The sequence below is a fragment of the Oncorhynchus kisutch genome, linkage group LG15 (assembly GCF_002021735.2).
Source record: "Oncorhynchus kisutch isolate 150728-3 linkage group LG15, Okis_V2, whole genome shotgun sequence".
Classification (NCBI taxonomy): domain Eukaryota; kingdom Metazoa; phylum Chordata; class Actinopteri; order Salmoniformes; family Salmonidae; genus Oncorhynchus; species Oncorhynchus kisutch.
The window spans coordinates 64,424,598-64,440,115 of NC_034188.2; the positions used below are offsets into that span (position 1 = coordinate 64,424,598).

The 15,518-nt window shown below is 42.0% G+C and overlaps 1 protein-coding gene across 1 annotated transcript in view; it reads left to right on the forward strand.

Moving 5' to 3' along the window:
- The window catches only part of tyw1 (tRNA-yW synthesizing protein 1 homolog (S. cerevisiae)), a 56,250-nt gene that overhangs the window by 22,537 nt on the left and 18,195 nt on the right, over window positions 1-15,518 (forward strand). The window contains 2 exon segments of the mRNA XM_020501964.1: window positions 15,127-15,179; window positions 15,279-15,392. Of these exon segments, the coding sequence (XP_020357553.1) occupies window positions 15,127-15,179; window positions 15,279-15,392 (167 nt within the window).

Genomic DNA, 15,518 nt, shown 5'->3' on the forward strand with positions numbered 1-15,518 from the left:
AGACCCATTTGCGACCAAGCTTTAACTTCCTGACTGATGTTGAGATGTTGCTTCAATATATCCATGTAATTTTCCTCCCTCATGATGCCATCTATTTTGTGAAGTGTACCGGTCCCTCCTGCAGCAATGCACCCCCACAACATGATGCTGCCACCCCCGTGCTTCACGGTTGGGATGATGTTCTTCGGCTTGCAAGCCTCCCCCTTTTTCCTCCAAACATAACAATGGTCATTATGGCCAAACAGTTCTATTTTTGTTTCATCAGACCAGAGGACATTTCTCCAAAAAGTACGATCTTTGTCCCCATGTGCAGTTGCAAACCGTAGTCTGGCTTTTTTTATGGCAGTTTTGGAGCAGTGGCTTCTTCCTTGCTGAGCCTCCTTTCAGGTTATGTCGATATAGGACTGGTTTTACTGTGGATATAGATACTTTTGTACTTGTTTCCTCCACCATCTTCACAAGGTCCTTTGCTGTTGTGTTCTGGGATTGACTTGCACTTTTCGCACCACAGTACTGTATGTTCATTTCTAGGAGACAGAACTCGTCTCCTTCCTGAGCGGTAGGATGGCTGCTTGGTCCCATGGTGTTTATACTTGCGTACTATTGTTTGTACAGATGAATGTGGTACCTTCAGGCGTTTGGAAATTGCTCCCAAGGATGAACCAGACTTGTGGAGGTCTACAATTTATATTCTGAGGTTCTGATTTTCCCATGATGTCAAGCAAAGAGGCACTGAGTTTGAAGGTAGGCCTTGAAATACATCCACAGGTACACTTCCAGTTGACTCAAATGATGTCAATTAGCCTATCAGAAGCTTCTAAAGCCATGCCATCATTTTCTGGAATTTTCCAAGCTGTTTAAAGGCACAGTCAACTTAGTGTATGTAATCTTCTGACCCACTGGAATTGTGATACAGTGAATTATAAGTGAAATAATCTGTCTGTAAACAATTGTTGGAAAATTGTTGTATAAAATAAACAATGAAATACTGAGCTATATTGTATTCTTAAAAAAATGGGAGATTATAATTTTTTTACGAATTCAATTGCTCATAGAAAGAGATTTTGTTTAAAACGTAATACTTTTTTCCTCTCAAAAAGTAGGGGTCAAAATTCTGGACACCCCTGTTTTCAGTACCGTTCAATATCTGTTTTCAGTACCGTTCAATATCTGTTTTCAGTACCGTTCAATATCTGTTTTCAGTACCGTTCAATATCTGTTTTCAATACCGTTCAATACCTTGCGAGGATAACGGCACTGAGCCTTTTTCTAAAATGTTTGAGTTTCAGAATCTTAAAACATTCCTCCACTGAACAAAAATATAAACGCAACATATAAAGTTGGTTCTACGTTTCATGAGCTGAAATAAAAGATCCCAGAAATCTTCCAAATTTGTTTACATTCCTCATAGTGAGCATTTTTCCTTTGCAAAGATAATCCATTCCACTGACAGGTGTGGCATATCAAGAATCTCATTAAACAGCATAATCTTTACACAGTTGTACCTCGTGCTGGGGACAATAAAAGGCCACTCTAAATGTGCAGTTCAGTCACACAGCACAATGCCACAGATGTCTCAAGTTTGGAGTGAGTGTGCAATAGGCATGCTGACTGCAAGAATGTCCACCAGAGTTGTTGCCAGAGAATTTAATGTTCATTTCTCTACCATAAGCCACCTCCAATTTCATTTTAGAGAATTTGTCAGTACGTCCAACCGTCCTCACAACCGCAGACCATTTGTATGGCGTGGTGTGGGTGATTGGTTTGCTAATGTCAATGTTGTGAACAGAGTGCCCCATGGTGGCAGTGGAGTTATGCTATGAGCAGGCATAAGCTACAGACAATGAATACAATTGCATTTTATCGATGCCAATTTGAATGCACAGAGATACTGTGAAGAGATCCTGAGGCCATCATCTCATGTTTCAGCATCAGAATGCACAGCCCCAGTCGCAAGGATCTGTAAATAATTCCTGGAAGCGGAAAATGTACCAGTTCTTTCATGGGCTGCATACTCAACAGACATGTCACCCATTGAGCATGTTTTGGATGCTCTGGATCGACGTGTACGCCAGCGTGTTCCATTTCCCGCCAATATCCAGCAACTTCGCACAGCCATTGAAGAGGAGTGTGATAACATTCCATAGGCCACAATCAACAGCCTGATCAATCAACATCCTGATCAACTTTATGCTTGCGTGGCACATCAGGTACTGACTGGTTTTCTGATCCACCCCCTTAATTTTTTTAAAGGTTTGGAAAGGTGCATATTCAAACCTTTAAAAAATATCAGATGCATATCTGCATTCCCAGTCATGTGAATATATATACAGTGCCTTGCGAAAGTATTCGGCCCCCTTGAACTTTGCAACCTTTTGCCACATTTCAGGCTTCAAACATAAAGATATAAAACTGTAATTTTTTGTGAAGAATCAACAACAAGTGGGACACAATCATGAAGTGGAACGACATTTATTGGATATTTCAAACTTTTTTAACAAATCCAAAAACTGAAAAATTGGGCGTGCAAAATTATTCAGCCCCTTTACTTTCAGTGCAGCAAACTCTCTCCAGAAGTTCAGTGAGGATCTCTGAATGATCCAATGTTGACCTAAATGACTAATGATGATAAATACAATCCACCTGTGTGTAATCAAGTCTCCTTATAAATGCACCTGCACTGTGATAGTCTCAGAGGTCCGTTAAAAGCGCAGAGAGCATCATGAAGAACAAGGAACACACAAGGCAGGTCCGAGATACTGTTGTGAAGAAGTTTAAAGCCGGATTTGGATACAAAAAGATTTCCCAAGCTTTAAACATCCCAAGGAGCACTGTGCAAGCGATAATATTGAAATGGAAGGAGTATCAGACCACTGCAAATCTACCAAGACCTGGCCGTCCCTCTAAACTTTCAGCTCATACAAGGAGAAGACTGATCAGAGATGCAGCCAAGAGGCCCCTGATCACTCTGGATGAACTGCAGAGATCTACAGCTGAGGTGGGAGACTCTGTCCATAGGACAACAATCAGTCGTATATTGCACAAATCTGGCCTTTATGGAAGAGTGGCAAGAAGAAAGCCATTTCTTAAAGATATCCATAAAAAAAAGTGGTGTTTAAAGTTTGCCACAAGCCACCTGGGAGACACACCAGAAGGTGGAAGAAGGTGCTCTGGTCAGATGAAGCCAAAATTGAACTTTTTGGCAACAATGCAAAACGTTATGTTTGGCATAAAAGCAACACAGCTCATCACCTTGAACACACCATCCCCACTGTCAAACATGGTGGTGGCAGCATCATGGTTTGGGCCTGCTTTTCTTCAGCAGGGACAGGGAAGATTGTTAAAATTGATGGTAAGATGGATGGAGCCAAATACAGGACCATTCTGGAAGAAAACCTGATGGAGTCTGCAAAAGACCTGAGACTGGGACGGAGATTTGTCTTCCAACAAGACAATGATCCAAAACATAAAGCAAAATCTACAATGGAATGGTTCAAAAATAAACATATCCAGGTGTTAGAATGGCCAAGTCAAAGTCCAGACCTGAATCCAATCGAGAATCTGTGGAAAGAACTGAAAACTGCTGTTCACAAATGCTCTCCATCCAACCTCACTGAGCTCGAGCTGTTTTGCAAGGAGGAATGGGAAAAAATGTCAGTCTCTCGATGTGCAAAACTGATAGAGACATACCCCAAGCGACTTACAGCTGTAATCGCAGCAAAAGGTGGCGCTACAAAGTATTAATTTAAGGGGGCTGAATAATTTTGCACGCCCAATTTTTCAGTTTTTGATTTGTTAAAACAGTTTGAAATATCCAATAAATGTCGTTCCACTTCATGATTGTGTCCCACTTGTTGTTGATTCTTCACAAAAAATTACAGTTTTATATCTTTATGTTTGAAGCCTGAAATGTGGCAAAAGGTCGCAAAGTTCAAGGGGGCCGAATACTTTCGCAAGGCACTGTATATATATACATACATACAGTGCATTTGGAAATTTACGGCCTAATTCTAAAATGGATTAAATAAATGTTTTTCCTCATCAATGTACACACAATACCCCATAATGACAAGGTGAAAACAAGTTTTTACAAATTTTTGCAAATGTATAATAAAAAATAAAAAACATATTTCAAAAAGTTTTCAGACCCTTTGCTATGAGACTCGAAATTGAGCTCAGGTGCATCCTGTTTCCATTGACCATCCTTGAGATGTTTCTATAACTTGATTGGAGTCCACCTTTGGTAAATGCAATTGATTAGACATGATTTGTATAAATCAAATCAAAATCAAATCAAATTTATTTATATAGCCCTTCGTACATCAGCTGATATCTCAAAGTGCTGTACAGAAACCCAGCCTAAAACCCCAAACAGCAAGCAATGCAGGTGTAGAAGCACGGTGGCTAGGAAAAACTCCCTAGAAAGGCCAATACCTAGGAAGAAACCTAGAGAGGAACCAGGCTATGTGGGGTGGCCAGTCCTCTTCTGGCTGTGCCGGGTGGAGATTATAACAGAACATGGCCAAGATGTTCAATGTTCATAAATGACCAGCATGGTCGAATAATAATAAGGCAGAACAGTTGAAACTAGAGCAGCAGCACAGTCAGGTGGAAGTTGAAACTGGAGCAGCAGCATGGCCAGGTAGACTGGGGACAGCAAGGAGTCATCATGTCAGGTAGTCCTGGGGCATGGTCCTAGGGCTCAGGTCAGTTGAAACTGGAACAGCAGCATGGCCAGGTGGACTGGGGACAGCAAGGAGTCATCATGTCAGGTAGTCCTGGGGCATGGTCCTAAGGCTCAGGTCCTCCGAGAGAGAGAAAGAAAGAGAGAAGGAGAGAATTAGAGAACGCACACTTAGATTCACACAGGACACCGAATAGGACAGGAGAAGTACTCCAGATATAACAAACTGACCCCAGCCCCCCGACACATATAAGGTCCCACAGTTGACAGTGCCTTTAAGAGTAAAAACCAAACCATGAGGCCGGAGGAATTGTCTGTAGAGCTCAGAGACAGGATTGTGTTGATGCACAGATCTGGGGACAGGTACCAAAACAATTTCTGCAGCATTGATGGTCCCCAAGAACACAATGGCTTCCATCATTCTTAAATGGAAGAAGTTTGGAACCACCAATGCTCTTCCTAGAGCTGGCCGCCCGGCTAAACTGGGCAATCAGGGGAGAAGGGCCTTGATCAGGAAGGTGTCCAATAACCTGATAGTCACTCTGACAGGGCTCCCAGAGTTCCTCTGTGGAGATGTTTGTCCTTCTGGAAGGATCTCCCAGAAGGACAAACATCTCTCCAGCACTCCTTAGTAAAAGGCACATGATAGCCCACTTGGAGTTTGCCAAAAAGCACCTAAAGGACTCTCAGACCATGAGAAACAAGATTCTCTGGTCCGATGAAACCAAGATTGAATTCTTTGGCCTGAATGTCAAGCGTCTGGAGGAAACCTGGCACCATCCCTACAATGAGGCATGGTGGTGGCAGCATCATGTTGTGAGGATGTTTTTCAGCGGCAGTGACTGGGAGACTATTCAGGATCGAGAGAAAGATGAACGGAGCAAAGTACATAGAGATCCTTGATGAAAACCTGCTCCAGAGCACTCAGGACATCAGACTGGGGACGACAGTTCACCTTCCAACAGGACCCTAAGCACACTACTAAGACAATGCAGGAGAGGCTTCGGGACAAGTCTCTGAATGTCCTTGAGTGGCCCAGCCAGAGCCCAGACTTGAACCTGATCGAACATCTCTGGAGAGACCTGAAAAAAACTCTGCAGCGACGCTACAACATCCAACGTGTCAGAGCTTGAGGGGATCTGCAGAGAAGAATGGGAGAATCTTCCCAAATACAGGTGTCCCAAGCTTGTAGCGTCATACACAAGAAGACTCAAGGCTGTAATCTCTGCCCAAGGTGCTTCAACAAAGTACTGAGTAAAGGGTCTGAATACTTATGTAAATGTGGTATTTCAGTTTTTAAATGTTTAATTAAAAAAAAACAGTGTTTGCTTTGTCTTTATGGGGTATTGTGTGTTGGGGACACCTACTCATTCAAAAGGTTTTCTTTATTTTTACTATTCTACATTGTAGACTAATACTGAAGGCATCCAAACTATGAAATAACACATATGGAATCAGGTAGTAACCAAAAAGGTGTTAAACAAATCAAAATACATTTTATATTTGAAATTCGTTAATTAAAGTAGCCACTCTTTGCCTTGATGACAGCTTTGCACACTCTTTGCATTCTCTCAATCAGCTTCATTGGGTAGTCACCTGGAATACATTTCAATTTACAGGTGTGCCTTGTTAATTTGTGGATTTTCTTTCCTTCTAAATGGTTTTAGCCAATCAGTTGTGTTGTGACAAGGTAAGGGTGGTATGCAGAAGATAGCCCTATTTGGTAAAAGACCAACTCCATATTATGGCAAGAAGACCTCAAATAAGCGAAGAGAAACGACAATCCATCATTATTTTAAGACATGAAGGTCAGTCAATCAAAAATATTAATAACTTTAAAAAAGTTTAATCAAGTGCATTTGTAAAAACGATCAAGCGCTATGATGAAACTGGCTCTCACCGCCAGGGGAAAGGAAGACCCAGAGTTACCGCTGTTGCAGAGGATAAGTTCATTTGAGTTAACTGCACCTCAGATTGTAGCCCAAATAAATACTTCATCAGTGTTCAAGTAACAGACACATCACAACATCAACTGTTCAGAGGAGACTGTGTGAATCAGGCATTCATGGTGGAATTGCTAAAGGAACCATTGCTAAAGGACACCAATAATAAGAAGAGACTTGCTTGGGCCAAGAAACACGAGCAATGGACATTAGACCAGTAGAAATCTGTCCTTTGGTCTGATGAGTCGAAATTTGAGATTTTTGGTTCCAACCGCTGGCTCTTTGTGAGACGAAGAGTAGGTGAACGGATGATCTCCGCATGTGTGGTTCCCACTGTGGAGCATGGAGGAGGAGGTATGATCTTGTGAGGGTGCATTACTGGTGACACTGTCTGTGATTTATTTAGAATTCAAGGCACACTTAACCAGCATGGCTACCACAGCATTCTGGAGTGATCCGCCATCCCATCTGGTTTGCGCTTAGTGGGACAATCATTTCTTTTTCAACAGGACAATGACCCAACACACCTCCAGGCTGTTTAAGGGCTATTTGACCAAGAAGGAGAGTGATGGAGTACTACCTGGCCTCCACAATCACCCGACCTCAACCCAATTGAGATGGTTTGGGATGAGTTGGACTGCAGAGTGAAGGAAAAGCAGCCAACAAGTGCTCAGCAAATGTGGGATCCCTTCAAGAACTTTGGGAAAGCATTCCTCATGAAGCTGGTTGAGAGAATGCCAAGAGTGTGCAAAGCTGTCATAAAGGCAAAGGGTGGCTACTTTGAAGAATCTAAAATATATGTAGATTTGTTTTACACTTTTGCTTACTATATGATTTCATATGTGTTATTTCATGTCTTCACTATTATTCTGCAATGTAAGCATTGGAGTCAACATGGGCCAGCATCCCTGTGGAATGCTTTCCACACCTTGTAGTCCATGCGACCAACGAATTGAGGCTGTTCTGAGTGCAAAAGAGGGCTCAATTCAATATTAGGAAGGTGTTCCTCATGTTGTACACTCTGGATGTTAGCTAAAGAGTCCTACCTCATTTGGAAAGGAGACTTCTCTGCCTCTAATTAAGAACATAATGTTGTGAAGGCTTAATGTGTCTGTATCAACAGAGCCAACATTTTTATTTGAGCTTTTTTCTCTACAGATTTTGTCAATATTTCATCAGTATTAGCCTAAAACTTGAGCCTTAATGAGTGAAAAGTTTGGTATTTGTCGATGTAAAATGTATTATTAATTTCAGATCTGTAGAGGAGCTCTCGGACAGGACTGAGTAGGGGAAAGAGATTGAGAAACTCAAGTGTAGCGCTGGCCTACTGGGTTTCCTAGAGAACTCAGCATTATTTATAAGGGAGGAAGATCTCAGTGTCTCTTTGAATTCTGTGGAAAGTGAAAACATTTTATTTTGTTGAAACGGTTATTTTTTTACTCTGTTTATTTTGAACTTAATGAACAACTAGTCAAATCTCAAATCAAGTTTGTTCACCCACTGGGTCAATCAGCTGAAAGTACAAAGACATGTTTCCACCAGCACAAGTATTTATACCCTCCTTTAGGTGGAATCTCCTCCTTGCACCTCTAAACACTGCATCTTTGTTGCTAGGCAGGAAGTTATGTAATGTGTGTAATATCTGTTCCATCTCCCTTCATCTGACCTGACCTCGGCCCACATTCCCCGCACTACTAGGTGCCTCCTGTATATAGCCTCGTTATTCTTATCGAGTTACTTTTTATTTTAGTCTACTTGGTAAATATTTTCTTAACTCTTCTTGAACTGCACTGTTGGTTAAGGGCTTGTCAGTAAGCATTTCACGGTAAAGTCTACACTTGTTGTATTCGGCGCATGTGACAAATAAAGTTTGATTTGATTTAATCCACAGCTATCTAAGCTTATCAGTGACCGCAACCAAGTGATTGCCTCTTCGCTTACTTACTTTCTAGACCCATACTTCTTACCCACCCTCCATTGACCCCACCACATACATTCCTCATACATGTAACCATTAACTTCTAGCATATTCTAAAACTAGAACCCAACAAAATGGACAATATATAGTGTACCTTCACATCTCAATTGTAAGGATATGGGTTACTCTTGTTTTACGGGTAGACTGGTGACTGTCTGATTACTTTCATGTAGCCGTGGGAGATTAATACAGTGTGAAAGGGGGATGACTGCAGCTGGAGTGGGTGGCTATAAGCCGTACAGCAGCGCAGGTTTGGAGGTCATCTCTCTCTGTGGCTGGCCTGGTGTTCACATGAGCTTCTCCAAATAGATGGGTCCAGTTAATCAGATCCACTGAGAGGGAGAGGAGCAAAGCCTACCTCCCGTCTACCTCCCCCTCGCTCCTTCTCTCTCTGTGCAGACAGACATAAAAGGCAGTTGAGGCGTTTGAAGTGTAGGTTTTTACCTAATGAACACCGGAAGGGAAAGGGCCCTCAGATTAGACTCAACACTAACTCCCACTAGGCCTTGTTCTCTTCTCTGTGCTGCATCCAGCACCAGCCAGTCTTCAGCAGAATTGTATTATATCTGAGTTGGAACAACAGCCCCAGCTCCCGACACCTCCGAATTTGCCCCACGTGGGTCGACAAACAAGTAATAAACAGTAGTTAGCCTGTGCTCAGGGGGATTGTGGGTAAGAACATGATTTTGTGTGTGTGTGTGTTTCTGACTGTGTGCGTGGTACAATGGATTTCCTGTGGGTGTAAAGGAAGCGTCCTGGATCGATAGCCAGCCCCCCGTGTTTGGGTAAATGGTAAATGCACCTTAATCCCCCATCGTGCATCATATCGTTGGACCTTTGCTAGCATTGCAATAGACTGAGTTACATTTTATTTACTTTATTTTGCAGCATAGCTCAATTACACCAGGCTTTAACCTATCCAATAACAGGAGGACACCAGTCCTGAGAACAGAGAGATCAATAATTACTCACTTTTGAAGAACATAAATCTGATACAAGCTGGCTGACTTTTGTTTCCAAGGTGGACAAGGCTATAGTTAGCTGCACAGTAACCAAAGCACACCGGGTGTCCTACTAGGATGAAAGATGACCTGTCAATGCAGCCATTATGAGCACTCAACATTTCAACACCTGAAATGTCATGCGTTTTTTTCTCTCTCATGGCGTCTATATCATGCTGTTTTACCTCACACACAGGACTGAAATAGAACTTCTCATAAATGCTGTGTCTTTTGAAATGCATACATGGGAAGGCCCCCCTTGAATTCCTATGAAGAACCCTTGATATAAAAGCACTGGCATGTATCACAATGATTTAAAAGAGACAAATAAAAGTATTATGTTTGATGGGGCTGACTTCAGAGAATGGCTGTCAGAGCTTGAAACGCTGTAAATGAGTAGTCCAATCCACAGCTGGTATAGACAACCCTTCATCATCATGTATACTTATATCACACTCAGCCTCAACACCTTTTGAAGTTATGTTGCAAATTTTAATGTGTGGGCTTTGCTCTTGGGAAATCACACATCATACTTTTTTAAAATGCTATTGGCAAATGGTCTAGTGCCTTCTCACATGTTATGCAATCAGTATTACTATGTTACCATGTAACATTACAAAAGTTGCAATCTATCTACACATTTTGTTGTTAGGACAATTTGTTTTTAATTGTTTTTCTACAGAACTCAGTCAAATGGAATCTCACACAGTGTCAATATACATCTCCCTCCCTTCTCCCCCCACACATAAATCCACATACATTCATTCTCACAGAGGGATAAGCAAAGAAAAACACGAAGGCAAAAAAATCCATCCAAAACAAACTGACATTCACAAATAGAAACAACTCAAAAACAAGACACCCACTATACAGCATGTTCTCTAAGGGTGTTTTCAGACTTGGTCCCTTTCAGACAATTTTTGTGACACTAAGCTCCGCAGTTGGCTTGTCATTATTCCCACACCACACACTAGACTACTGCAACACCGTTTCCACTGCCTTAACCCCTTCACATTGGAGAGAGAAGTTGATTATGTGCCTGTTCGTGGAAAAAACGTGTGCTGTTTTTGGATATTGATTAGCGGTTGTCAAGGATGCACAGAAATGCCAAAATATGTGTGGAGTTTTGTATGAGGTCCAGATTATTTGTCCAGATAATTTGTTTGCATTATGTTGATCAATAGGCTAAGAGAGCTTCATAAACTGTTTATTCGAATGTGGGGTTTAAATAGATAGTGTGAGAAGACAACATATTTGGTGAGAATCACAACATATGTACAAAATCTGATCTAGCTCTTAAAGGGGCAGCAGCCTATACAATTTTCAATTAGGCCTACATGATTTATTCTGCAGTTATTCTACTGATATTTAATATGTTACCAATAATATTTACATGTTAATATTATCTTCGCATTACAATGATTATGTCTCATCTTTAAAGAAAATGCAATCTATTAGCTTCCAAAGTATAAGTCGGTATATTTACAGTAGCTGTCTGATAGCACATTCTGATGGAATGGCTTGTCCTGTACTTTTACCCAGAGTGCATTGAGTGAATGTTGGAAAAAATATCTTGGTAACTTTCTTAACATAGCAATGTAAATGCAAAGAGGACTTGGACCTCAAAAAAGGTGAAGTGAACTGGCAAATTACTTGAGTCCTCATTCAAAAGCATTGGCAGTGTGAATACAAAAAGAACAGAGTATTTTTCTTCTTTTTTTTTTTTTACCCCAGAGGACTGAGATTGGTTATATTAAAGAGGACTATATGTGAAAACACCCTAAGATTCCAAATTTGATCAAATATGTCTAGTTATGTTTGATGTTATAATATATAGAGTCTAATGGGATGTATACTTTAGTTCAGTCCTCCAGTTAGTTATTGCGGGTGGATATGAGGCTTTCCAATTGATGGCCATACATTTTTTTGTAGCAATTAGACCTAGATTACAAAACGTTCTCTGATATTGATCCCTAATATTTACATTTCTCAAAAGACATGATCGTGGTGATGGATGGCTATAAATTACTAGACACAATGAAATGAAAGCACATGCAGTACCAGTCAAAGGTTTGGACACACCTACTCATTCAAGGGTTTTTCTTTATTTTTACTATTTTCTACATTGTAGAATAATAGCGACGACATCAAAACTATAAAATAACACATATGGAATCATATAGTAACCAAAAAAGTGTTAAACAAATACAAATATATTTGAGATTGGCCACCCTTTGCCTTAATGACAACTTTGCACACTCATGGCATTCTCTCATCCAGCTTCATAAGGTAGTCACCTACATGGAACTCAAAAGGGTTCTACCTGGAACCAAAAAAGGGTTCTACCTGGAACCAAAAAGGGTTCTCTTATGGGAACAGTTGAAGAACCCTTTTGGAACCCTTTTTTCTGAGAGTACAACGTTTCGCAAAATGACTGCATACTCTGAGGATGATGTACAGTACCAGTCAAAAGGTTGGATACACCTACTCATTCAAGGGTTTTTCTTATTTAAAAAAAAAAAACTATTTTCTACTTTGTAGAATAATAGTGTAGAATAATAGTGAAGACATCAAAACTATGAAATAACACATTTGGAATCATGTAGTAACCGAAAACGTGTTAAACAAATCAAAATATGTTTTACATTTGAGATGCTTCGAAGTAGCCACCCTTTTACTTGATGGCAGCTTTGCACACTCTTGACATTCTCTTAACCAGCTTCATGAGGTAGTCACCTGGAATGCATTTCAATTAACACGTGTGCCTTGTTAAAAGTTAATTTGTAGAATTCCTTTCCTTCTTAATGTGTTTGATCAGTTGTGACAAGGCAGGGTGGGTATACAGAAGATAGCCCTATTTGGTAAAAAAACAAATATTGTGGCAAGAACAGCTCAAATAAGCAAAGAGAAACAACAGTCTGTCATTATTTTAAGACATGAAGGTCAGTCAATATGGAACATTTGAAGATTTTTTTAAGTTTCTTCAAGTGCAGTCGCAAAAACCATCAAGCTTTATGATGAAACTGGCTCTCATGAGGATCGCAACAGGAAAGGAAGACCCAGCGTTACCTCTGCTGCAGAGGATACGTTCATTAGAGTTACAAGCCAAAGAAATTGCAGCCCAAATAAATGGTTCACAGAATTCAAGTAACAGACACATCTCAACATCAACTGTTCAGAGGAAACTGTGTGAATCAGGCCTTCATGGTCGAATTGCTTCAAAGAAACCATTTACTAAAGGACACCAATAAGAAGACACTTGCTTGGGTCAAGAAACACGCGCAATTGACATTAGATCGGTGGAAATCTGTCCTTTTGGTCTGATGAGTTCAAATTTGAGATTTTTGGTAACAACCGCCGTGATTTGAGAGACGCAGAGTAGGTGAACAGATGATCTCTGTATGTGTGGTTCCCACCGTGAAGCTTGGAGGAGGAAGAGGTGTGATGGCGTGGGTGTGCTTTGCTGGTGACGCTGTCTGTGATTTATTTAGAATTCAAGGCACACTTAACCAGCATGGCTACCACAGCATTCTGCAGCGATACGCCATCCCATCTGGTTTGCGCTTAGTGGGACTATCATTTGTTTTTCAACAGGACAATGACCCAAAACACCTCTCCAGCCTGTCTAAGGGCTATTTGACCAAGAAAGAGAGTGATGGAGTGCTGCATCAGATGACCTGGCCTCCACAATCACCCTACCTCAACCCAATTGAGATGGTTTGGGATGAGTTGGACTGCAGAGTGAAGGAAAAGCAACCAACAAGTGCTCAGCAAATGTGGGAACTCCTTCAAGACTGTTGGAAAAACATCCCTCGTGAAGCTGGTTGAGAGAATGCCAAGAGTGTACAAAGCTGTCATCAACGCAAAGGGGGGCTACTTTGAAGAATCTAAAATATATTTTGATTTTCGTTTGGTTTCTACATGATTCCATATGTGTTATTTCATAGTTTTGATGTCTTCATTATTATTCTACAATGTAGAAAATAGTCAAAATAAAGAAAAACCCTTGAATGAGTAGGTGTGTTCAAACTTTTGACTGGTACTGTACATTTTCCCAAAATGGTGTCAGTTTCTCACAGGATCACAGCATATGTAATAAGCTTCCTTTGTGATTTGTTTTCCCCGACAGAGATTTACTCATTCATAATGAATTATGCTCGTGTAGACAGGTTATGATGGAGACGAGAACTGAGGGCCCCGGTCAGAGACCATGTCCACCGGGAGTCCATGGACCTGGAAGACGTGCTGCACCATGTTTCCATGAGATGTTGGAAGTGGGACCAGGGACGGTGAGGGACAGGCAGAGGTTGGAGGAGACCAGCCGGAGCTTGTCAAAGAGTCTTGTTTTGTGCACACACCGTGCAAGCGGCGATGAATGCTGAGATGTCAGGGACCATGGTGGGCCACCAAAAGCGTTGTCGCACAAAAGCCAGGGTCCGGCGGGAGCCCAGTTGGCAGGCCAGTCTGAAGGAGTGGGCCTACTCCAGGACTATGGAGAGGACCGCGTCAGGCACAAACATCCGGTTATCTGTACCCCCCCGGGGTTCGTCTGGGAACGCTATGCCTTCCGAACCTGTTTCCCTATACCCCAGCTGAGTGCCGTGGCCAGGCACGAGGTGGGAAGGATGGTCTCAGACTCCAGGAGTAATAGCCGTGGGGATATAATGGCGAGACAGTGCATCCGGCTTGACATTCTTGGATCCCGGACGATATGAGAGGGAGAAGTTGAACCGTGTGAACAGCAGGGCCCATCTAGCTTAACTGGAGTTGAGGCATTTGGCGATGTGGAGATACTCCATATTTTTGTGGTTGGTACATACGACCCGAGAAGATAGAGGCCACAACCCCTCAGCTGGGTTACTGAGGGGCTGTGGGGTTAGCACCGTGGTAGCCTGCCTCCCAGCCAACGTTTGGATCCCCTCCATAAGGCCAAGAAGCAGTTCCTCGTGCCTCACGATGGTGGCTCCTTGGGAGGAGACGCCGTCGCGCATCTGGCCTGGGTCTGCTGGGTTAGTCATGGCCAGTTTGTACAATCAGGTTTGAAGGTAAGACCCAGATGCAGACTGTGTCGGAGTAACAATGTTTATTACAGCAACAGGGCAGGCAAATGACAGGTCAAGGCAGGCAGGGGTCAATAACCAGAGTAGTGGGGGAAAGGTACAGGACGCCAGGCAGGCAGGCTCAGGGTCAGGTCAGGCAGAGCTCGGTAATCCAGAGGTGGGGCAAAGGTACAGGATGGCAGGCAGGCTCAGGGTCGGGGGCAGGCAAGCTCAGAGACAAGACAGGCAAGGGTCAAAATCAGGGGGGCGAAAAAAAGAGAGACTGGGGAAAAGCAGGAGTTGAGACAAAAAACACTTGTTGACTTGACAAACTGGTAACAGACAAACAGAACACAGGTATAAATACACAGTGGATAATGGGGAAGATGGGCGACACCTGGAGGGGGTGGAGACAATAACAACAACAGGTGAAACAGATCAGGGTGTGACATGACCATTTTATAGATTTTCTCTTCTACAGGATACAAAGTCATAGGAAGTCACTCAGGAGGCAAGCGTTGTCGTTGGACCAAGGTAAAGTGGATAAGATTATTTCTTTTTATATGAGTAATCTAACAATCATAAGCATGCACCTTCGAATAACTAATTAACAGGTATTATTCTTTCCACCAGTCCATGCTAAGAGGAAGAGGTTGTTACAAGCCCTCCTTTTATGGTGTCGAGTCCCACCGGTGTATGGAGTCCACCCTTAGCCTCGTCTGTGCCAACAAGTGTGACTTCTGCTGGAGTTGGGTGCAGCTGAACTATCATTGTCAATGTGATTGATTTAGAGGTTTTGGAATAATTCATGCGCCAGTTTATTGCAATAATTACATTATTCTCATATGCCCAGTGCAGTTGTATTCTCATCTT